Consider the following 23,163-nt stretch of genomic DNA (forward strand, 5'->3'; position numbering starts at 1 on the left):
ATTATCCCCAGCTCACAATTTCTCATCTGTGTTTTGCTTCTTGCTGCTGTGGCAGCTCAGTTTCCCATGAGCACCATTAAAGCTTCATTAAAATCGAATCATCCCATCTAATCAGATTTGGCCGATGCTCTTATCCAGACTTGACTTCCAGTGAGGTCAACAGGAGAATCAGCAAGAGCAGCATGACGACACACAGAGTAACAGGGTTTAAGAAACGAGAGCAGATGTAGGAATGATTTATTGAATTGTCTGAGTATGAAAGAATGAAAGAGAATAGAATTGTTTGCCGAGGTGAGTTTTAAGATTATAACAGAAGATGATGCAGTACATTTATATGTGCAGCACCTTTCAAGTGCATTTTAAAGTGCCAAAGTGAAGAAATGCATTCAAGCAACATTTAAGCTCATTTAGTTTGGACATTTAAAGTTTAAGATCATGAGGAAGTTGGTTCCACCTGTGTACAAGATTTAAAATGAATTTAACTGATTTGTAATCAGTGATCTTGTCACTAACTCTCATATATACAGTTACCTACACACAGTTTTGACAGAAAGACAAAACAAAAGTGCTGGACCTCATTTACCAATGAACATATACAAGATTCTGTGGTATGTTGCTGGTTTGTTGTTGAGAACAAGATTAAGCAACCTAATTTTTTCAAACAAAAGCCACAGGAAGCACATGAACCCAGATTAGATAACCACAAAGAGCAATCAGGTTTGTCTGTGGTCATTTGTAGGGCTGAACAACGTATCAAAATTGAACTGCAATCGCAATTTGAACTAATGCAAATCGCAAAGACTGAGAGTCATCTGTGCACTTTTTTTTTAGCTGCCTCACGGTTCACACACACAGCACTGCAGCAGCAAAAGAGCAATAGGCTATAACTATAATTTACACTCACATCTTACCTTAAAATGACCAAATGCAAAACTAACTGTGGAGTTATATACTTGATGAAAACGGAGGGCAGAGCGACAGAGCGATGCAGGCAGTGTGAGTCGCTCCTGATCCTCTCCACTCCGGTGTCAGGTGAGAACTGTATGCTATTTGTGAGAACGTACACAGCTAAAGCTGAAACTACTGGTGATATGACGAGTTAAAAGCGGCTGACAGTGTCAACAGAGCAGTTAATATTTCAATGATCTCTTAAATGGTAATACTCCTGAACTGACTTTCAAAATTATATCGCAAGTCAAATTGCAGTCACAGTATATGTCAAAAAAATTGCAATCCCAAAATTGTTCAGCCCTTGTCATTTGTATACTTGTTAGCATAGAAATGTAGAATTTTAGATTTTCTGACTTTGGCACTACCCAGTGGTGGTAAATTATCATGCTCCACCAGCTTCGCTAACTATCAAGCCTTTAGTGAACCATCTTTTTGTTCCTCTTCCTCAGCTGTTCCTCCAACGGGAGCGGGCCGCTGTACTGGCTGAGGCGCAGACTGATGACCTCATCAAGGAGGCACCTAAGGCTGCGCTGGACCAGAGCGGGGAGTGGCAGGAGACAGGTGGGGAGATTCAGTGGGTCGCTAATGACAACGACTCCGACAAACAGGATGACAGCAAGAAGAATAAGAAAGACGAGGAGGACGAGGAGCTGGACCTCAACAAAGGTACAACTACAACCAGATTCTTTTCTTTAATCTTACCTGCCAGTTTGTCCATTTTGGAGATATGAAACTATCAATTCCATTTTTTTTCTCTTCATCATCATCTTCCTTCTCCTCTCAGCTCTGCAGCATGCAGGGAAGCACATGGAGGACAGCATCGTGGCCTCCTACACAGCACTGCTGCTGGGTTGCCTCTGTCAGGGGAGCCCGGTGAGTCACAGACACACATGCACTCTAACACACAAACACAAGTATTCACTTACACAATCAGACAGATGGTAGATATAGTTGTACCAATATATATATTAACAATGTATTGATTGATCTTCTTCTCTGTTGAGAGCTGCTTTTTGGTTAATTGTGAAACTTCTTTATGTGTCACTCTAAACTGCACAGTTTTTCACTTAAAGTTCATTTGCTGGAAGTTTCAGCTTCAAACCTCAGCAATATAACTGGCAATATTTGGAGTTGCCACCTTTGAGCATTTTCATTGGTAAATACAACTGATGCAGTCTTTTGTTTAGTGAGATTATTCTTCTCATGTAGGCTTGTCATTAGATTTTCAAGAGCTGTTTACCTGCATTTTTAAAGTAAACACTTAAACACCACAGGAGACACACATAAATACACATACATTGCAAATATGTTGATAGATACATGCAGATGTGCAAATAAAACCCTACCCTACAATATCCTCTCATAACTGTCAGTGTTCAGCTGTATCTCAATTTGTATTGTATTGTTTGTATTGTGTGCATCATATTGTTTCTCTTTGCCGGTCTCTGTTTCTTCACTAGTTGAATGTGACTACTGTGAGAGAGAACCTGCCTAAAGGAGATTTCTCCATCATGACAGAAATGCTGAAAAAGTTTCTCAACTTCATGAACCTCACTGTGAGTCCCAAGTTTTACAATCCAGCCTCACCTGCTCCAAAAAAAATCAAACAAAGAAATGAGAGAGATGCTCTGTGTACATAAGCTGTTGGAAATCACATTTCTTTAATCCAGCAGTCCCAATATTTCTTGCATCAAATATTTTTTACATGTACAATGATGAAAATGATGCTTTACATTTCCTGTGAAGCTGACTGACTTTTCAACTGCAATCAAAAGTCATTTCACACTGCAAATATAACAATGTTTTACAACTTTTTAAAAAAGTCCCAAACGTAGGTAAGGGAGGTATAACAGATAATAACCTGCTCCAGTCCAATATCTAAACTGGGAATGTCAAAAAAGCTGTAATGATCCAGTAATTAAGACAATCTGTAAATTAACTGTAACATCTGTGGTCAGAAAAGATCACCAGTAATGTAATGGAATGAATCATTTTTGAATAAACTGAATGAAATGATCATCAGGTCACATACAGCAAACACTCCCTTTCAATTGTCAATGACATCATGAAGGGATTAACTGTGATGGAATAAGTAAATGGGAATAAGTTGTGTGTGTGTGTGTGTGTGTGTGTGTGTGTGTGTGTGGTGTGGTGGGGTGTGTGGTGTGGTGTGGTGTGTGTGTGTGTGTGCGTGCTAACTGACCTTTACTCTCTCTTTGCAGTGTGACGTCGGCACCACAGGTCAGAAGTCCATCTCCCGGATCATTGACTATCTGGAGCACTGCTAGAGAGAAGCCTGTCTCATACACACACACACACACACACACACGCACACACACACCACACACACACACCATGACCATCACCACCATCATCATCACCTCAGATTACGTTCACTGCTGGAAATAGGCATGTTGCTCTCTTAGAACACACACTTCTTCATCATCACCTTCCTCTCCGTGGTGTGACCAGACGAGCTCATCGTCCTCCAGTTAAAGGAACTTTCCACAGGTTTTTTTTCCCCCAACAATGGAAACTCAATGACAAGGCAGTTTGTTCTCAAATTTAACTTCATCCAAACTTAAAATTATTACACCCTCCACCCACCTGTCCCACCACGTGTGGTCATATTTTACGTTACCTTTATGGAAAAATACCGTTCACGCAGGTATTTTATTTTTATTTCACCCTTCCTCCATTTGTAAGAGTTGCTCAGAAGGATGTGTTTTTTTCCCTCCTTTTTTTTCCTTTTGATAAATTTTCTTAAGGTTTCCTCACAGTCGAGCTCCTCTCTTACCCGCTCACCCCGCTCTCTTGTGAATACACCCTGCCTTTGTATCGATCCAGGACAGATTGGAGTGAAGCTGTCATTTTCTCCAGCCTGTCATCAAAGCCTCACACCCCCTCAGCTCTGCCTCTGGAGCTGATAATCGCCAAAACAACTCAAGTGGTTAAAAAAAGAAACTACTGACCAAAATAATCACTTTCCGTCTTTGCTTTGAAACTGATGACCTTGACTTCTTTCGAGCCACATCGTTTCTCTCACGCTGTTTTCTTCTTCTTCTTCTCTTTTTGCTGCTTTGACCTCTCTGGCTGTTGGAGGGAGGTGGTTTGAGGCTGAGAAATCAAAAGTATTGATCTTTTCTGGCCAAAGACCAAAGAAATGGCAAGAGTTCAGACCCTGAATTGTAGGCTTTTGTGAAGTTAAGGCGGTATTTTAAGGTGGGAGTGCCTCTAAGTGTTTGCATGAGGTCTTTTTTTAGGTGTGTTTATAACCTGAAATGTTCTCTTGTTGGAAGTGAGAGCTTCTCTTTCCTCTTCAGCCTCTGCAGCAAACTAGTTGATTCAAATTCGGTTGTTCCCTGTGTTGCCGTTATTGAAACAGAAACTTCTCCCATCACGCCGAACAAACTCCAGTCAGTCGGCAACCAACAGCACACCTGAGACTAAAACAGAATGACCCTTGAGGTTGTTAAAACTCTGTGGAAACTTTGAACGACCCTCCACCCTCCCCAAAAGTAGAAACTTTGAATCGATCGCCCTCTCACTCAACATCAAAGCGTTGTGTCTCGGTGGGACCCGAGCCCTCCGGACCAGAAACTGTCCTCCTTCAGCTCCTTTCAATTACTGCCTGTGTATGTGCTCACCACTCAGAGAAGAGCCTTCAATTACAGCACAGAGGCAGCAAAGACGCCCCGGTCTGAGAGGTGAAGACGAGCTGCTTTTCTTTGGTTTTGAACTGAACCACCAGCAGAGAGGCTTTCAAAGATCAAGCCAATACATTTTTCTTCCTGTTCAGTTGTTTGCAGACAGAAAGACTTTAGCTATAGCTGTTAAATCCCACAGTTCACAGTTTGTAGTTAAACATTATGGAAAAATCCTTCTTTGATCCTTTTGCCACTTTCAGATCTAATCTATTCAACACTTTACAGAAAGGAGTTTTCTGTGAAGTGCTGTAGTTCCAATTTCTCTTTCCTGCATCGTTGTTCCCAGAATGCATTACCACAACCTCAAGAGGAGAGTGAAGGTGCTGGAAATGTGTTAACTGTATGAATTAGTCTTGTGTTTCTTGGTGGGGTCGATTTCTCCCTGGATAATCATTGAACATCAGTCCAAAATGGCAACTAAAGAAACACTCTGAGCCTGTCCTTCAGTGTTTTCGATGTTTGAAACATTCTCTCCCAGAGCCCAGTTAGATATAACAAGGATTGAAGTGCAAAGGACATGAGCAGCAGCAGGTTGAGGGGGGTGTCTCTACCTTTTTAAAAAAAAAAAACATATTAGTACCACTTTCTGATAAAGGGAGTATGAGTTGTCACTAATTGGTTTATTGATGGTAATAAACCATTTATATTTTATGGCTAAATAATAAGCTTGAATAAGAAAAAACCTTTAGGTTGCCACATTGTGAAACATCTCTTCGACTGGTGTATCCTCCTCCAGCATGACATTTACTCACAATTATACATGATTATGAATGTTAATGAGTTATTAATAAAAGGTTCCTTCAATTCATTGGCTGTGACAAGACAAAGTTAAAGGTTTTGTCGATTTAACGGTTACTTCAGTGGTTTTGTGTTGCACTTCCATGAGGTGGATAGATTCCAAAGAGAATGATCACAACTGAAGCAGCAGATTTGGGGAAAGCTCCAGTTTGTGACTCAGACTTTCCCACTCTGAGATGACCCTGATGGCATCACTGTGACATCTCTGGAGTTATTTTTTTCAGACTTAAGAAAACTCCTTTCAGAGCCACAGACAATACAGCTGTTATCAGAGGCTGAGTTGTACTAACCATGACAAGTAAACTGAACTTAATAAGTAAAATTTATGGAGTGTCCTTTTAATGGCTTATAACTCATTTATAAACCTTTAGTAAATGATTTATTAACCATTAATTAGGCCATTAGTTACAACTTCTACACTTTTTGTGAAGGCTGCCTTATTAGAAAGTGATATCAGTGTTACTTACTTTTTTTAAACAAAAACTTAAAAAGAAATGATCCATGGCACTTCAGTTTAAGAACTGATTCACCTTTCAAGTGGACAAGTAAAAAGTGGTGAAATAGTTTTGATGCTTTTCCCAGAAACAGTGCTCATTCCTTGAAATTAGTAAGGAATAGAAGACACATTCATCTGAGCAAAATAGCATTTAAAATGTCCAGTTAAAATTAATAATTTGTTCCATTAACTTGTCCAAAGAGTTTTTCTGTCTGGCTTGTTTAGATTTGGAAAGTTAAGATTGAATTGGCTGTTGTTTTTTTTTTTTCTTCTTTTGAACGCAGACAAGTTCTTGAATTTCTTCAGCTGTTAAAAGTTTGAAGCACGTCATTGAGCATGTTCATACCGTTATCTTGTATTTGTCTGTTCCTCTGATCATTAAGGCACTGTCTCATACACACATACACACACAGCTCAATCCTCACACTCCTTTAAAAAAAAAAAAAAAAAAAGTTTACAAGAGCTTTATTCACAGACGTCTGGAAGAATGAATGGAAGAGCTTTTTGTACATAGTTTCCTGTATATAGATTGATTTCCTCATGTAGGAGGAGAGACTGATGGGTAATGGGCATGGGTGGGACTGTGGGTGGGGTGGGAGGATTCAATTCAAATTTAAATTTAGACCAGTAGACTCTACTTTTCTGAATCTGACTCTATTTTTCATTTTCTAAAGCCTTTTCTCCCAGTCGTGTTGTTGTTTTGGACAGACAGACAGAGAGCTTCTTAACAAGCCAACTGCAGGAAAACTTGATCTTTGTACCAATTTGCAGACTGATGTCTTTGGTTACCTGTACATAATTTTAAAATAATAAAAATTGCTACTTTCAGTATTTCCTTTTCTGTCTTTCTATTCGGCCTCCTCCCATTTTGTGTGTTGGTGATGATCATTTCTCAAAGAACTGTCTGCCCTGGAAATAAAAAAATATATATCTATGAGGGAGGGTCAGAATTTTGGTGTAAAATATTTCTTCATCTACTTTTTTTTCAGATAATAAAAAGACATAACTGCAGTGTTATTTACAAACTGAGCTACAACCTGTAAAGTCAAAAAATGTTGCATAATAATATATCAGAAATTCAGGTCTGGCAAGAAAAATATATTTTTAACAGGAGGCCTCTCAGGCATCTAAAATACATAATACATTACAAAGAGAGATCTCTGAGAAATTCATACAGGGAACAAATAATTACAAACAAAATTGGAGAAATGTAGAAAACCGTCTCATGTTAACACATTCTTTCAGTTTTTAAATGTCACTTGGTCGTTCTCTCTCGCATGTCTCCATCATAACTCCTCTGTGCGCACCGGGCCTCCGCAGCCCTTGCCGGTGTGAAAGTCCCTGCCTGGCCCCGATGGCTCCCTTGCGAGAAGTGTGGTCCCCTGTGAAGACGGGGAGGCCCCCGGGGGCCGCGGTGCGCTGTTGGGAACGGCTTCTCCGCGGGCGCCCTCCTGGAGCAGCTCGCTGAGGGTGGCGATATATATCTGCGCCATTTGGAGAGTTTCTGATTTGGAGAGCTTCTTGTCGCTTTCCAGGTTGGGGATGACGCTCCGGAGCCGGTCAAAGGCGACGTTGAGCCCCAGCATCCTCCTCCTCTCCCGGGCATTGGCGGCGAGGCGTCGTCGCCTTTGCGCTCGTTCCAGAGCGCACTTGTCCGGCTGGAGGTAGTGCAGCGCACCGCAGGCGGGTCCGAGCCGTAGCTCCACGATGGCGCACGGAGGGTCTCGGTGGTCGCAGCTGCCTCTGGTGCGCTCTGACTCCGATCGTTCCTGCGCACGGCTCCGCTGCAGTAGAGCGTGGATGTCGGCGTGGAGAGCCGCCGGGGCCGCGGGGCCGACTCCTCCCTCCGGATCCACTGAGATGAAAGGCGCAAAGAGGCTTTTACGCGGAGGCATCGCTCTTCTTCCTCTGAACAAACTTGTGCCTGAGACTAAACACGGTCAGTTCATTGAGAACTTCAACAAACGTTGAACTTTCCGCACTTTGATGGGTGAATTTATGGACAGAGGAGCCGCGGGGACGCGCAGTGCGTGCTCCGGGGGCGTGGAGAGGGTCGTGTGCTGCCTAACGAACAGAGCCAAAGCCCGCTGCAGGAGGTCTATTAACCAAGTTCATCAAAAGAGGATTAGAAGCGTCTCAGTGCGCTGCTGTGGGCCGATACATGGAGGCGGCCAAGCAGAGGAGCAGTGTGGCCAGGGAGGAAAGGAAAGTAGGAAAGATGAGAGGAAGGATGGGAGAGGAGGTGTGGTGGTAAATTAAAAGGGAAGTTAATTATAACCTACATGTATGCATGTATGATCAAGACTTTCACTAACAATAAAAAGTTGAGAGTGATACATTTTAAAACTCCATTTGAGTTTTATTGCTTGTGATCTGTTTTTAGACTTGTTATGTTTAAATTTGACCACATTTAGGTCAAATAAATAAATAAATAATAAAGAATTAGAATAAAAGGCTTCAACATGTCTTTCTACCCCAGGACTTCCTCATAATGTGGAGAAAATGTAGGAATAAAATATGAAACCTCTTTTTGATGCAATCATTTTGGCTTATGGTCACATTTTTTCTGAGGGTGCTGGGGATACTTAGGAGTGAAGTATTTATACAATCCTGGCTTCAGCTCTACTAATACTTTCATTGGTCTCACTCACAATCCTGCTCTGTTGGATGTTTTTTCTCCACAAAGCCTTTTTTTCTATTTTGTTTTAAAAAGTTCTACATAAATGAAGTTACGAGGCCCCGAGCAAGTGTGTCTTTCTCTGCGTCCTCTACAGGTTGCAGTATTGTTGTCATGTTACGACTCATATATTAAAGCTCATCAGAGTGTTTGTTGTTTTTAAGGTTAATTAAAAGCGTTACGCCTCCCTGAGGTTAAAGCCTGGTGATGACTGACAGTAACTGGCAGCCTCTTATCCTCTGGACAGACTCTAATGGGATTTAGCAGCGTGTCCTGACCGCCGTGTGCCAGCACTCTGCCGGGCTGGGCCTTTACAAACGCCACAGCATGGCACCAAGTCGGCACAAAGATGGCTGTGTGACACACAGGAACATAATAGACTCCTTATGGCCAGGAGGACCCTCGCTGTCTGAGGCTGCGGGTTTGTTTCTTTTTATTCCCCAATCTGGAGCACGTGGGGAGGTTTGGCTTCACGGCTCAGATGACAGTTGTTGGCACGCTCCGCTTTATTAAACCCAATGAAATGGCTCATTGCAGCCAGCGACGGACACAGGCCGCAGATCAAACCCTCACACCGCCACGACAGGCCTTCAGATGACACCTTACAGAACTGTGTAGTCCTCTGACCACATGGGACCTTCTGCTTCTCAGAGTCTGAAGGTTTAGGTTTTGTACAAACGTCTGTCAAGTTTCATACACTTTCATCTTTTATCAGAACAATTTTCTATCTTTGAGCCAGTTTTACCCAGGTTCATCATATATTACATTACATCTTACCACATCTCAGGTCATTTCATCATGTTTTAAATCTTTGTGTCTGTTCCTCTTTTCAGACAGCCATTGATTTCCACTGATTTCTACACATAATGTCAAGAAATGAGCTTACACCTGCGTTAGACATTGATAAGAAATAATGTCTGCTTTTTTGTTCAGGCTAGGTCATCATTGCATCTGCATTCACAATTGCATACAACAGTAATGTTACAGATACCTATAGTATTAGGTTACAACTTTTGGTGGGTGAAGTTTTCTGCTTAAGGGACAGTACCACCAATAAAATGGATTAGTTAGTAATTAGGGGAGGTTTGGCTTCAGTGGTTAACGTGCTCTGCTTTTATTAAACTCAATGAAACAGCTGGTTGCAGCCAGTGCACAGACATGGGCTGCAGATCAAACCCTTCAGTTCTTCACTTCTTTCCACCGAGTCAATAAGGTGATACAGCGATGCATTTTCAGCTGTTATCCATTGTGATACTGGTGGGTCAAAGCAAGCTTTACCCAGTTCAGTACAAATCACATGTGATTTACATTACTGTGCAAAGGGGGGAAAAGGCTATTTATAACTGATTCAGATGTATCAATGTTTTTTGCCGTGTTGTTAGTGTCAGACAAAAATCTGCAGTATGAACATAAAACCTTAAAACTTAAGTCAGATCAATGATTCTCAGTGTTGTTGATGTCAGTTAGGTTGGATGTCAGTAGACTGCAGTAGTTTCTTTGTCATTTTTAATGTTTCTTATTCATTTCAATGTCTTGCATCATGGACCACCAAGCTGATAAAAGCTTAAAATGTTTTTTTTCTTTCTTTTTGAGATAAAATATTCTGCTGTCTGCTTGAAAATCCATCAGCCGCAACTTAGGACCTGAGTTGTTTAGATGTAATTTCCATTCTTATGGTTGCGATTGGCCCTAATATGGAGTCATAACAACTGAAATTTAATTTAATGAATACAGCATAAAATATGAACAATAACAATGATACACTTTTGATCTATAGGTCAGAGGAGAGGCTACAGGGACCTTGCTATTAGTCGTTATAATAATAATAATACACTACACATCAAAATCTTGACAATACAACAAAAAAAGAAACATAAAAAAATATTAAATAAAGTGCTGTTTATGCAACAGACAGTGGGATAGTGATGGTGGGGAAGGGGGAATGGGCAATGGAAAGGTTTGGTCTCAAGATCCTTTCTAAACCTTCCCCCAGTCCATTTTCTAATTCAATTAATTATTTACTAGATATGACATATTGAATTCTGTTACCTATTGTACTCAGTTCCATTGTTGGGTCTTCCTGAAATTGCTCCATAACTTCTAACTGCAAAATTAATTGCATTTATATGTTGTATGTTGTTGCTTGAGAAGGATACTTTCATGGAGACACTAAACCTTAAGAAAAGACAGACAGAATCCATGGTTATTGTTCTGTGTAAATATGTATTCTGCTGTTCCACTGAGGCTTAAGTATTCTGAGTAAAGCTGGGATCAGATGACATGATTTTTTTTTTTTTTTTTTTGTCTCAGTCACCATTTCAGATTACTGATTATTTAGTCTGGACTGGTGCCTTGGACAAATCAAGTCTTATTTAGACCAAATTCCTTCTCGCTTTGAAAAACTGCAATTAATGAGTGCAATCATTTATTCAGTCTGAGCAGCCAATCAATGAACTCCAGCCTTCTCACTGATTTAACACACTAAATCAGCCACCTGGACTCAGCGGAAACACTACAGGTGACAGTCGTCCGCACACGGCCCAGTGACGGCCCAGTGACGGCTGGCTGTCGGCTTGGCGTGTCAGGACTCAGATTAACAAAAAGTCTTTGATGTTGTGATGCAGCAGGAACAAAACACACACAGATAACATATAAAGATCAATGCCCTTACACTCAAAAACATGGAAGAACAGCCACACACAAGAATGAACACAAACACACACACACACAAAAGCCTCCGACACACTCATTTGTCTCATTTCACACCAGTGATCTTTCCTTCCTCCCTCATTGTGTGTCCTTTAGTAACACACACACACACACACACACACACATCACACACATTCACTACACATCACAGGACCCCTCTGCTCTCTCTCTCTCTCCCTGGAGGCCCAATTACTAATCACTGATTAGGCCAGCTGTGTGTGTGTGTGTGTGTGGCCATGAAGAGTTTATCAGGTGTGTTGCCCCACAAATGAAAGATCGGCCTCCTCTATTGGCCCCTTAGGACTTTTACTGCGTGTGTGTGTGTGTGTGTGTTACAGGGAAATGTATTGTTTGAGTGTGTGTGTGTGTGTGTGTGTGTGTGTGTGTGTGTGTGTTTGAGTGTTTATTATCAATGGTGTGTTTCTCCACTGTGCTGTGAGGTGTTCACTGTCCTCTTGTACACATGCATATTTGTCCTTCTGTACATGTGATCTGTCACTGTTCTCCTGGTTCTGACCTATATCCTCACTGTCCAAAAAACTTTCACTCACTGAAAGTGTCCTCCTTCTCTACAAACATCCGCTTTTTCCGAAAATGTCCTAATTTTCCAACCGTGTCCTCGCTTTCCAAAATTATCTGTATAAAGTTTACAAAGTTTGTCCTGTTCCTGAAACATTTCTAAGTAAAGCTGCAGCTGGTATATTACTGTTGTAGTCACGACGTTGACTGTAATTCATTAGTTTGAGCTCTTCTGGACTGACTCTGCCCGCAGAGCTGCTCCTCTGGATTATAACAGCACCAGGAGACTCTTCCATTGTCACCATCGGAAGTGTAGTGAGTCAGTGTAGTCTCTGTACTATAGATGGTGGGTAGAAGCAGTCAGTGTAGTTTCTCACTTGTACTATTAATCGCAATTTCTTTCTTTCATTTTTTGACTTCTCTTGAACCAGGTTAAACTTTTTCTCCAACTCAATCTGATGGCATCCAGCAGGGGCTCTGCACTGGCCAGTCACATATGTACAAGCATGAAAGTTCCTCCAGCTGGACCTCCATCCATCTATTAGCTATACCACTTATCCATTAAGGAGGGTTCAGGGGGGGCTGGAGCCCTATCCCAACTGACATTAGGTGAGAATTGGGGTACACACTGGACAGATCGCCAGTCCATTGCAGGGCCAACACATATAGACAAACAACCATTCACACTCACATTCACATCTATGAGCAATTAACCTAACCTGCATGTGTTTGGACTGTGGGAGGAAGCTGGAGTACCCAGAGAGAACCCACACAGGCACAGGGAGAACATGCAAACTCTACACAGAAAAGCTCCGGCCTTGTTGCTGTGAGGTGACAGTGCTGCACCTCTGTGCCACCCCCCAGCTGGACCTCCCAGGTCATAGTTCACTGACTTTTAAACAGAGATCCTCCTGTATTGGCGTCAAGAAGACCTTGCATTATGCTGTCCTTGCTTGTTTACACAGAGGCAAACAAAGCATAATGTCGCCTCAGTGTAATAGCATGCCCTTAGATAGCATGCCAGCATTCTGTAATTAGAGACGTGGCGTGTAACACAAAGCGTTGGTGTGTGTCCCAAAGCTCACCCTTTTACATCGACATCGATCTGGCTCTGTGACTACCTCTGCTGCCAGCTTATTGCCGGAGGAGCAATACCCCCCCCCCCCCCCATTCTGTTTTCCTACCTTTTAAACAGAATAGCAAGGTGAATGAAAGGCACAACATTCCTGCCCTGAACAGGCTGTATAAAAGGGGCTACCACACATGAACACCCCCCCACCCCGCCGCTGCAGCCCCTTGTGCCTGTTTAATGGTGGGTAAACGTCAACTGGCAACTGATTCAGACACATTCCCACTAATCAAAAACAAACGTTTATTGTCCTAACATGTCCTAACATGTTACAGCTCACATGGCATCTTTTCAAGTATTATATCATCATGTTGCATCACGTCCTGGCTGCCTGATCTGATTTAGTTTCATAGAGTTTTCTTTTCTTTCAGACCTCCTCCCTCCTGCTCTGAACTCCATGTCTCTCCTGGTTTTCTCAGCTGTCTGTGGCTTTGACAGACGATGCGTTCGGGCATGTTTTTCTCACCGTGATAACTTGACCCTTCAACCTCTACCTGTTTCTGCCAGGCTGACGCTGCTCTCGTAACCCCCACCAACCGACAATTAATTATAGATGCACGAGGCGGGAGGGAGAGGAGATGTCAGAAACGTCAGGTCGGATTATTAATGCCGCCTGGGAGGAGAGAGGGAGACAAGCCAGAGGATAAGAAGCCAAATTATAACTTACTACACTCACATTACTATGTTTATTTTTATGTTTCTACTTGTGAGTTGTGGAAATGTGTTCGCTGCATTTCTAAAAATGAAACTAGAGAAGGAGGGAAGAGGTACTGTGGTTTTCATCTGATATAAGTCACCTGTCAGTCTAGTGTATTTATGCATGTTAAATTTAGAAACTTAAGATTAATACGGAAACATTAACAGCCAATAGAGATGGAAAATGGAATAAAAACGTCATGCATTATTGCATTAAAATATACACTTGTAGGATACATGTACCACATGTATATTTTTTTTGTGAGTGAAATAGTTCCCAGTGAAAAATTTCAAAAGCGCCATCTTACACCTTTTTAAACTGTATGGATTTATATATGAAATAATTTGCTACTTGGTCTTAAATTAACAAAAGATGTTATAAAGTAAGTATGTTAAAAATGTGTTGGCTACATCAGTGATCCAATGGAGGGAGCTGTTGTTCTTGAGAAACTGTCTAACAAGACTGAGAGGGGAGGATGGGGGAGAAAGAGGTGGGGGGAGAAAGAGGTGGGGGGTGGGGGTGGGGGGGATTCCAGTGGATTTTGTGAGAAAGACCCAGAAACATGCTGAGAGGATTTAGAAGAGAAAAAGAGAGGAGAAGAAGAGAAGCAGAGGATTCTGTTTCATAATGCTGTAATCAACGTTCCTCGCCCTCTGTCTTCATATGTTTTCTACCAAAACTTCTCCTGTCCCAGTTTTCAGCCTCAACTCATCCATATAAACAGATTTCTATTTGTTTAAACTCTAAGTTTGCTCTTTTGAAATTTAACATCTTGGCTACAATGTTTTTTCACTGTTTTGCCTTACATCTTTAAAGGAGTGTTTTTGTCCCTTTTATCCCCAAAAGCTCAAATCCTTCAAACTATACATTACTGCTGAGCATTCTCCAAATCATTACATTAGATTTCCTGTCTTTCAGACACTGGTTTGAATTCCTTTCTATGAAAATCAACTTGCAGATATAATCCACCACGGTGAACATCGACTTTTTAGTTCCCATTTTTTGTCAGATCTACATTAACAATGTTTTTTGTGAACCAGGACAATTTTTAAAACTCTTGAGTTCAAGGATGGTTTCACATAAAAGCTTCAGAAAAATTGATCATGTTCTCAAACTATGGCATCTCAAAGACAATAAGAAAACACAAGAAGGATTTTGTCCAAAAGAAATTTGAGTATTTCTTGCAGTGAAAAGGTCACTCTTTCAAAGATTAATCTGAAAGCACAGGCGTCAACCTTGAATGCCCCATAAGGGAGCTCATCTCGAAAAACTGAACTGAAAAAAACGAGCTGTCTAAAAGGAAGGAAATCAATCTAAAACTGATGAGATGATTTGGAAAATTGGCGGCCGTACGTAATACAAAGAACACACAAAAACCTCTTCTCCTTCACCTCATAGTAGCTGAGGTTACTGTTCATGATAGATGTGTGTGTGGTCCATCTACTTTAATCAAAAAAAAGTGTGTCTGTGTCCTGGGGTGGAAGGATGTTGTATTCAGAGTGTGTACAGAGTTGTGTTCATAAAATCTGTTTTGGTTCATTCACACACAGAAGGCTTGAAGTGTCTGTTCCATGGTGGTCTCTAAATCTTTAAAGGGAATTAGCCTTTTTCCCGTCATCTCAGTTGTTAGATGGTTGGAACTTTGTCCTTCTAGCATGGTGGATTTTTTACGTTTTAATTTTTTGGTAATGACTTCCCATCATGTTCCTCTGTAGACCGTTTCCCACGGTTGCCTAGCAACAGTAGCTGTTTGCACACAGTTCCTGCAGAGTATTAACAGTTCAACATCAAAAAAAAAAGTACAAACCATTAAATTTAACAAATTCTTTCTAAAATCCTCAGGTATTTTAGGGTAAGAGTAACTTCACCTCTCCAGCTTCAGTTCTCCCTGGTGCCTTGGACTTCAGTGCCTCAGAGCTGACCTCAGCATCTCTTCAAAAAGGGGTTTCTCAAATTATCATTCCAATGTGGTTAGTAAATTGAGTTGATTTACATACGCACACACACGCACATACATACGCACAATGGATGTTGACCCAAGCTAACTGTTCGCTCCCATCATCCAGATTGTTTAGCCATTCTGCTAAACTAGTCACCCTAATTCAACAGCTAACACTCTCATTACACCTACAGACGTGTGTGTGTGTGTGTGTGTGTGTGTAGCACCCAGGCGTGGCTCACACACAGCAAACACCCTGCCTATTAAGGGATTTCTGGATTGAACTGGGAGGTCATGAAATTACATGTCTTCTTTCTCTCTCTCTCTAGTCCTGAATGGTCAAGCAGGGCACTAACACTGCCAAGGCTGTGGGTTTGATGCCCACAGGAATCATTCATGCAAAGTATACATGGCCCCTATGCATTACAAAACATACTTCAATTGGTGTTTTTAAAGCTGCTGTTCTTCCTGTTTCCCGCACCTCTTCATGTGTGAGTGTGTTTGCTGCGTGTGCTCAGTTCCCACTGTTGTGCTTTGCTGCAGAAGGTTACTTAAAGCCAGCAGGGTAGCTCAAAGCAATGCTGGTGATGAACCTAAAGAGGTGTGTGTGTGTGTGTGTGTGTGTGTGTGTGTGTGTGTGTGTGTGTGTTAGTGTTACCTGCTGCCAGACTCCAGCTGTGAATGAGACACTGATTGTGTACTAGCTATCTGTGTGTGTGTGTGTGTGTGTGTGTGTGTGTGTGCACTGAGGAAAAGTGAATGAGGCTGTGCTGGTGTACTGGGATGACAACTTGTTTGAGGAAAATATAACAAATCTAAAATTTTTATTCACTGTAGCAGCTCTATTTTGTGTGATTAAAAGAGAAGACTCAGTGAAGGAAGCGGTGGAACACTCTCCTACTTTAGCCTTTAAAGCTGTCGGTCGATACCCATGATGACACCTAACCAGGTGTGTTCAGTTATATTACCTGATTGTGATGCTTCTCAGCAGCGTGAGGGTATATACAGACAAAAAGCACAGGTGTTATTGGTAACATTCTAACTGTCTTTCTTTTCCTGTTTCCAATATGTCATCTGTGACATTGAAAATGTCCAATACTGCCACAGAATTAAGGATTAATCTGAGTTAGATAAATCTAATATACCCAGGATGTCATTTCATTACATGTAATTTCAACAGGTGCATGCAGTCTGGCCAGAAAGCTCATGATGGATCTTGTGTGGACAGCCTCTGCTTTTTACTGTTTTTAATGATCCTTGTCATATTGTTACTGCAGAGCGCTCAATCTCTGCTTGAAATTGGAGTACAGCAGGACCAGAGACGCTGAGTGGGCTCGTCGTATTATCCACCAAGAAAGAACAAACTCATATTACAGACTGTGGAGGACTTCACTGATCTCAAGGTTCGCAGAACGCTGTTCAGAAAGGTGAGTGATTATTTGCTGTCCCTGATGGGTTACAATTCATCCTCAGAAGTCAGTATAAACAGCTTCAACAGTGTTATTTATATGTGTATTTTTTTTGTTAGTGTTTGTGAGCTCCAGCTGATGTTGTTTTTATATTGCTGATCCATCTGTGTGTTCTCCGCCGTGCTATGCTCTATTTGTATTGCAGGCCTAAGTATCCCAATCCTACATTGATTTCTCCCAGAACTCAGACATTTCAGTCACAGATGTGCTCATAAAGTCAGTTACTTTATCTGAACAGTGTTGAAAATACAAACTCAGTGGATGATAGAAGATCTTCTAAGCTACCCACAAAGTATGAAAAAAACATGCATCAGGTGGCTGTAAAGTTAAAAACAGGATCTATCCCAACAGAGAAAGGGCCCTTCCTTTAAAGTCAATAAAGTTATATTGCAGCCATTTATACATCTTCCTGAGCAGCACTTAGCAGGAGAGGATTTACACAGTTTTTGCATGACTTAATGAAGTGACTCTCTTCTAACATAACTAAGCTTGATGTATTCTGTTACTGCTGTGAAGTACTGTGAGTTTTTTATGTTTTTTTTTTGACAGTTATCTTTCCTGCAAATGATTCCACACTTTTCCCCTGATCTGCAGGTGGCAGTAAATCACCAGTTTATCCAGTAACATGTCATTAAAAGCAATGAGGAAGAAGACTGCGAGCTAATCAACATGGATGTGAGGAGTGCTGGATTTAAAATACCTGAAAGATTCAACATGATTATTCAAGCTCAAAGATAAACACAGTGTGTTTTGATGGGTAACTGAATGTAAACCTCATGAAAATTGCACAAGGCTCCTTTACAGGTACAATAGAAACAAACATCATGATAGTTTGAACAGATGTTTCAAATTTCTGCTTGATAATCACGTCCTTCATTTTGAGTTCCATCACATTTGTTAGCATGCCTGTGTGGTCTGTGTGTGTGAATCTGCAATGCAGAGACTGATAGAATCACACACACACACACACACACACACACACACACACACACACACAGACATAATTACACACCGCTAGTCCAGAGCCAGAGCACGCTTTAATGAGATGGTGTTGTATAATTTGCCAGACATCACTGTCTGTGTGTGTGTGTGTGTGTGTGTGTGTTGTTTATGTGTTGGGTCGAGTAGCCTTGGGGGTCATTCTGTCCATCTCTGTGTGTGAGCACCTGTGGGCGTTTGCACCTGTGCACCGATTTTGTGTTTCTGTGATTTATGTGTAATAGGCTTTCTGTCGACCCGTGTGAGTGTGTGTTGTATGTATGTGTGTTGGCCAGCAGGTGGACAAGCAAGCCAGGCTTAATGAGATGTGATTGGCTCCAACCTGGCAACAGGCAGCCAATGACTGTTTGGTGACCATTCAGGTTTGGACTTATAGTGGCTGCATGCTGACAGATGAAGCGTTAAAGCATTAATATCCTTGTCCTAGAGGCTCAGACAGAAATGTGAAGTTTGATTAAAAAATCTCAGTCTCAGAGGAAGGAGACGTTGTGCAGTCATATAATGACATGATAAACAGGGTTTGATTAATGTGAATGACTCATTTCTCACTCTATATATATATATATATATATATATATATGTGTGTGTGTGTGTGTGTGTGCAATTTTTAGTGTGTTACAATTACAACCATGCAGATCTTATTAATGCTTAAAAACATTATAGATTCCTACATTTTTTAAATTGTACATAATAACTAAACTATTTTTTAGTCATATCCTTATTCTAACCCCCAACCCTCAATAAATCCTGTTCACTTTCACTTCACTTTCACTCTGGTCAAAATGAGCCATGAAGTGTATTTGGGGAAGGAAAAGGCACTGCAGGAACTTTGTTTTTTCGTAGACTGAATGCAAGTTTTAGATCATATTTACTTACAGTATTTTTACTTTTTACCACAGAATGTTATCTTCTTGTATAACCAGCTTGTCCTCCTCAGTCCAGCTTTGCTCCTTTTTGTCACATTTTCAGATAAAACACAAACAACATGAAGAGTTTGAATTGTAATCATGATTCAAACCAAAACTACTGGTGGACTGTATTTAATCTGACTTTATGATTCTGCTCGAGATGTTTCAACAGTGCTCTGGTCAAAGATAATTAACCTGTTGGGAAAAGTCATCATTTCTGTTTTGACTCAGCCTGCTGCATCACTAAGTGTTGTAGAGTAGAGCACTTGAGGTCATGTTTGCTGATGATTTAGCAGTTTCAGACTCGAGCTTGTAGTTTATCTCAGCTTCAGTTGTGCTGCCTGACTTTATATTGTACAGGAGTTTTGACTGACAGCTGTCCCTCTGCCTCGGCTGGTTACACATCAGTCAGTGTGGCGATGAAGGAAACTGAGATGGTGTTTCTTCAGCAGTCGAAACTTTTGGTGAATTCAAAATGACATGTTTTGACATCCTGTCAAAGTCCTTTCCAAAGCTTACATTATTCATAGACTAAAGAATTCCTACAGTCTCTCCTACTGCTCTACCTCTGTCATTTACATCTCAGGTTTTAAAGATTTAACAGTTTGTCCTCCAAGGAGATGATGCAGCTGCCCCAGGCTCACTGTCCTGTTTAAGCACAACCTGGCAACACATTTGGTTGTAAGCATGTGACCCTTCAGCTAAAAACCGGCCTCTCTAACTGTGGGGTCCCCTTATGGCTCCAATGAGTCACAACACCCAGATATTATAGCTGGGTTTGCAGTATGAGTTTTCCATACATTACAGTGATTTGTAGTTTTGTTAGTTGATAGAAAGAAAACTATGCTGTCAGTTAAGTTGAAAGAATTTATAGTGTCAAATATACATTTAGACCCTTTACAGTTATTTAGAGCTGATTAACTAAAAGTCAATCAACTATTTTGATAATCAATGAATCATGTCTCTCATTCTTAGTAAATCTAACATTCTTCTCAGATGCAAGAATCTGCTGATCTTTGATACGTATCATTTTAAATTCAATATCTTTGACTTTTAGACAGTCGATCAGATCAGATCATCAGATCATCAGATCATCATGGGCCAGAGAACCTTTGTTGCTTGTCATACCTCTCTCACTTCCCTTTCTCCACACTCAGCAGATTAATCAACAATGAAACTAGTCATTACTTGCTACCATAAAGTCACTGCTGGTTTTCTGTGAACAGCTGCTCCCAGCACAGGAGCTAACACGAGTTAGTTGTGAACTACCTTGCAGGGAGCTGAGCTAAACAAGTAGGTGGTGAGAAATGTCAGAATTTTTTCTCAGGGATTGTTTTAGACTGAACCTGAAAGTGATATTCAGCAGCTGTTTTTAAGACAGAACCTAATGAGCTAAAAGCTCCCTGCTGTGAGTGTGTTTTGTTTTTACTGTGTCTGCACCCTGCTGATCAGAAATAGCTTAATAGAGCTTTTGTATAATGTGATGATTCCCTCAGTTTCAATACTGACATTTGGCTCCAACATGCATTTGTGTGCTTAATGTATCAAACTGTACTTAGAGTATATGGATACTGTGGCTGGTTCACATAAACAAAACAGAAGGGCCAATATTACTGCAAAACAAAAATTACCCAAAATACATCTGTCTCCATAATTACCACAGTTGTGTTTTTTTTTAGCATATCAACCAGACAGAGCACAGCTCCTCCTCCTCCTCCTCCTCTTCCTCTCTGATTAGCATGCAGCCCCCTGCTGAGGCTCTATGGGTCGCATTATCCCAAGGGGGAAAACACTCGAAATATTAAAGGAATCCTTCAAATCCGTCAGTTGTTGTTGTTGCGGTGATGCAAAGGAGAGGACAGTGGAAGAGAAGAAACAAACTGATAGGAAGAGGGAAGGGACACAGCAGCCCTTTGAGCTGTCAGAGTCCGATAAACTGAGAGAACATTCTGTCTCAGTGCAGAAGGAAAAGAAGAGCCAATTAACAGCTGCCTCACCTTCTACACACACACACACACACACATATGAATTCACACAGTATGTTTAAAAAGAATGTTACACTCAGGATGATCTGCAGCAGTGGGAGATTTCCAAAAAGGAGAGATTTCCAACACAGTATGGACTGTCTATAAGTTATCGGTGACAGCTTTATTAAGGCTTAATTAATATCAATCAATGCTTAATAGTTTAGCGATACAGTGTTGTAATTTGAGGTTTCCAGGTTGTGGGCCCACCAATTTATTTGGCCAGTCAAACCCTATTATTACATACTAGAAAGATATATGCTCTATGTTTTTCTGCGCTCAGGTCTGTTTGTTAATTTATTCTATTTTTTAAACGTGTGGTTGTGTGGTGCAACTAAAGGACTGCATTATATTTGCTTGTTACTTATAAGAGCAGAGGAGGGAGTTGATGTAAGTCCCTGTGTGTGTGTGTGTGTGTGTGTGTGTGTGTGTCCTTTGTATTCCCCTGTGGCTGTGGCAGTAAACAGCACAGCAGACTGTTAGTCAGGCAGCGTTGTCTAATAACCAGGCTGACAGACAGCAGCTTAAACCAGCTGCTGTTCCACTTTTAATACTCAGCAGGGACACAGACACACACACACACACATTTGTCTCTGTGTTTAAATGAATGACACAAAACTTTCTGAGAGTTAGATGAGAAGATCAATAGCACTGTGTGTTCAGTGCTAGAACAGAGGGGCGACTGTACTCTGAAAACTTCTAGCTCTCTTTAGACGACACCTCCGCTCTGAGGGACAAACAGCTTCAGCACCAAGGACAGAGGTCCTGACACCTGGTGGTCTTCAAAAATCTAATTAAATCAGGTAACTTCAAAAATACTGTGGCCTCACTTTCATAGAGTAGTTTTAAGACATTAGATAAACAACTGCAACAATATAAGACAAACATATCTGTTGCATATGTAATTGTAGCCTAAATTAATTAATTCATTTAAATTCATGTTTTAGTACAAAGTAAAATACTGTACTGGTCTCAGACAGACATTGGAGTGTTGTGTTACGTCAGACAGAGCAATGAAGACACCCAGATCAAGTTCTCCCAGCCGTTACAACACAGGCCTGATTACGCAGCTGAGTATCTGCTGTATGTCGACCAAAGATAAAAATGATGCCTGGGCACTGAAACTTCTCAGGTGCTTTCATCAGCATCTTGTACAGCTCTCTCACATAGAAAAAGCTGCTGTCAGTCAAGACAAACACACCGTGGACAGCGGTGTCAACACAAGGCTGAAAACCTTCAACTTTATAATACATACTCTAAATAAGTAAGAGAGTGAATGAATGAATAAATAGATGTGGGTTTTGAGAAGGCAGACATACTCCAGCAGCAGTGCAGTGCATATAAATATTCACACTCTTTTATTATTAATTACTTCACTGAAATATATATGCAGTATATATGTGTATACCACCTACCACCTTTAAAAAGTGGCCAGAAAAAGCTTGTGAGTGGACCTTGGAGTCGGGATTGTCATGTCAACTACCAAACTACATGAAGTCAGAACAGTGCAATGGATGAACTAGTAACAGCTACTGAGATGGATACCAACAGATCCACCTCCATGACAAGTGATGAATACTTTTTATTATGAGGTGCAGTGAACTTTGCAGCCTCTAGGGAGCACTGCTGGGAATGTGTGTGTGTGTGTGTGTGAGTGTTGAGTGTTTTCTGTCAGATTTAAATTGATTCCTCAAAGAGTAGTCATACATGTACAGTAAAGTTCATTTTCTACTCTACAGCATATACAGTCAATCTTACTATAGGCATGTTTGTGTGCACATGTGTGTATTTGTGAGTATATATTGTCATGTAAGAGCCAGATAAGCCTGTCTTTACCTGCAGCCTGTTGGACTGGAGTCTGCAGTCACGCTGTGTTGAGATACGGTGCGTTGAGATGCAGAGGGAGTCTCTGGAGATTTTGGTTTTCTCTCAGCGTCCCTCAGCATGAAGCCTCCGGGGAGAGAAGAGAGGAGGAAAGGGACACTTCATCAATAATTTAAAGCGCAACACTGAAATCTGTCCCCTATGGAGTTTTGTGCGGGGGGAAAAAATAGGTTCCCACATGTCCACGGTTTAGAAGGAGGGAAAACACAGCCAGACAGAGCGGTGGACTGCCAGAGAGACAGACAGATAAAGGAGAT

At 41.2% G+C, this 23,163-nt stretch overlaps 2 protein-coding genes across 2 annotated transcripts in view; one reads left to right on the plus strand and one right to left on the minus strand.

The window, feature by feature from the left end:
- LOC108876830 (wings apart-like protein homolog) overlaps positions 1–6,783 on the plus strand; it is a 30,411-nt gene extending 23,628 nt beyond the window's left edge. Inside the window, 4 exon segments of the mRNA XM_018666588.2 lie at positions 1,401–1,617; positions 1,736–1,824; positions 2,412–2,507; positions 3,174–6,783. Coding sequence (XP_018522104.1) covers positions 1,401–1,617; positions 1,736–1,824; positions 2,412–2,507; positions 3,174–3,239 — 468 coding nt within the window. The 3' untranslated portion in view covers positions 3,240–6,783.
- On the minus strand, positions 5,223–8,259 carry atoh1c (atonal bHLH transcription factor 1c). The gene has a single exon (XM_018666589.2). The coding sequence runs from the start codon at positions 7,845–7,847 to the stop codon at positions 7,239–7,241; it is 609 nt and encodes a 202-aa protein (XP_018522105.1). The 5' UTR covers positions 7,848–8,259; the 3' UTR covers positions 5,223–7,238.
- Positions 8,260–23,163: the final 14,904 nt, after the last annotated feature.

Source organism: Lates calcarifer, linkage group LG23 (genome assembly GCF_001640805.2).
Source record: "Lates calcarifer isolate ASB-BC8 linkage group LG23, TLL_Latcal_v3, whole genome shotgun sequence".
NCBI lineage: Eukaryota > Metazoa > Chordata > Actinopteri > Centropomidae > Lates > Lates calcarifer.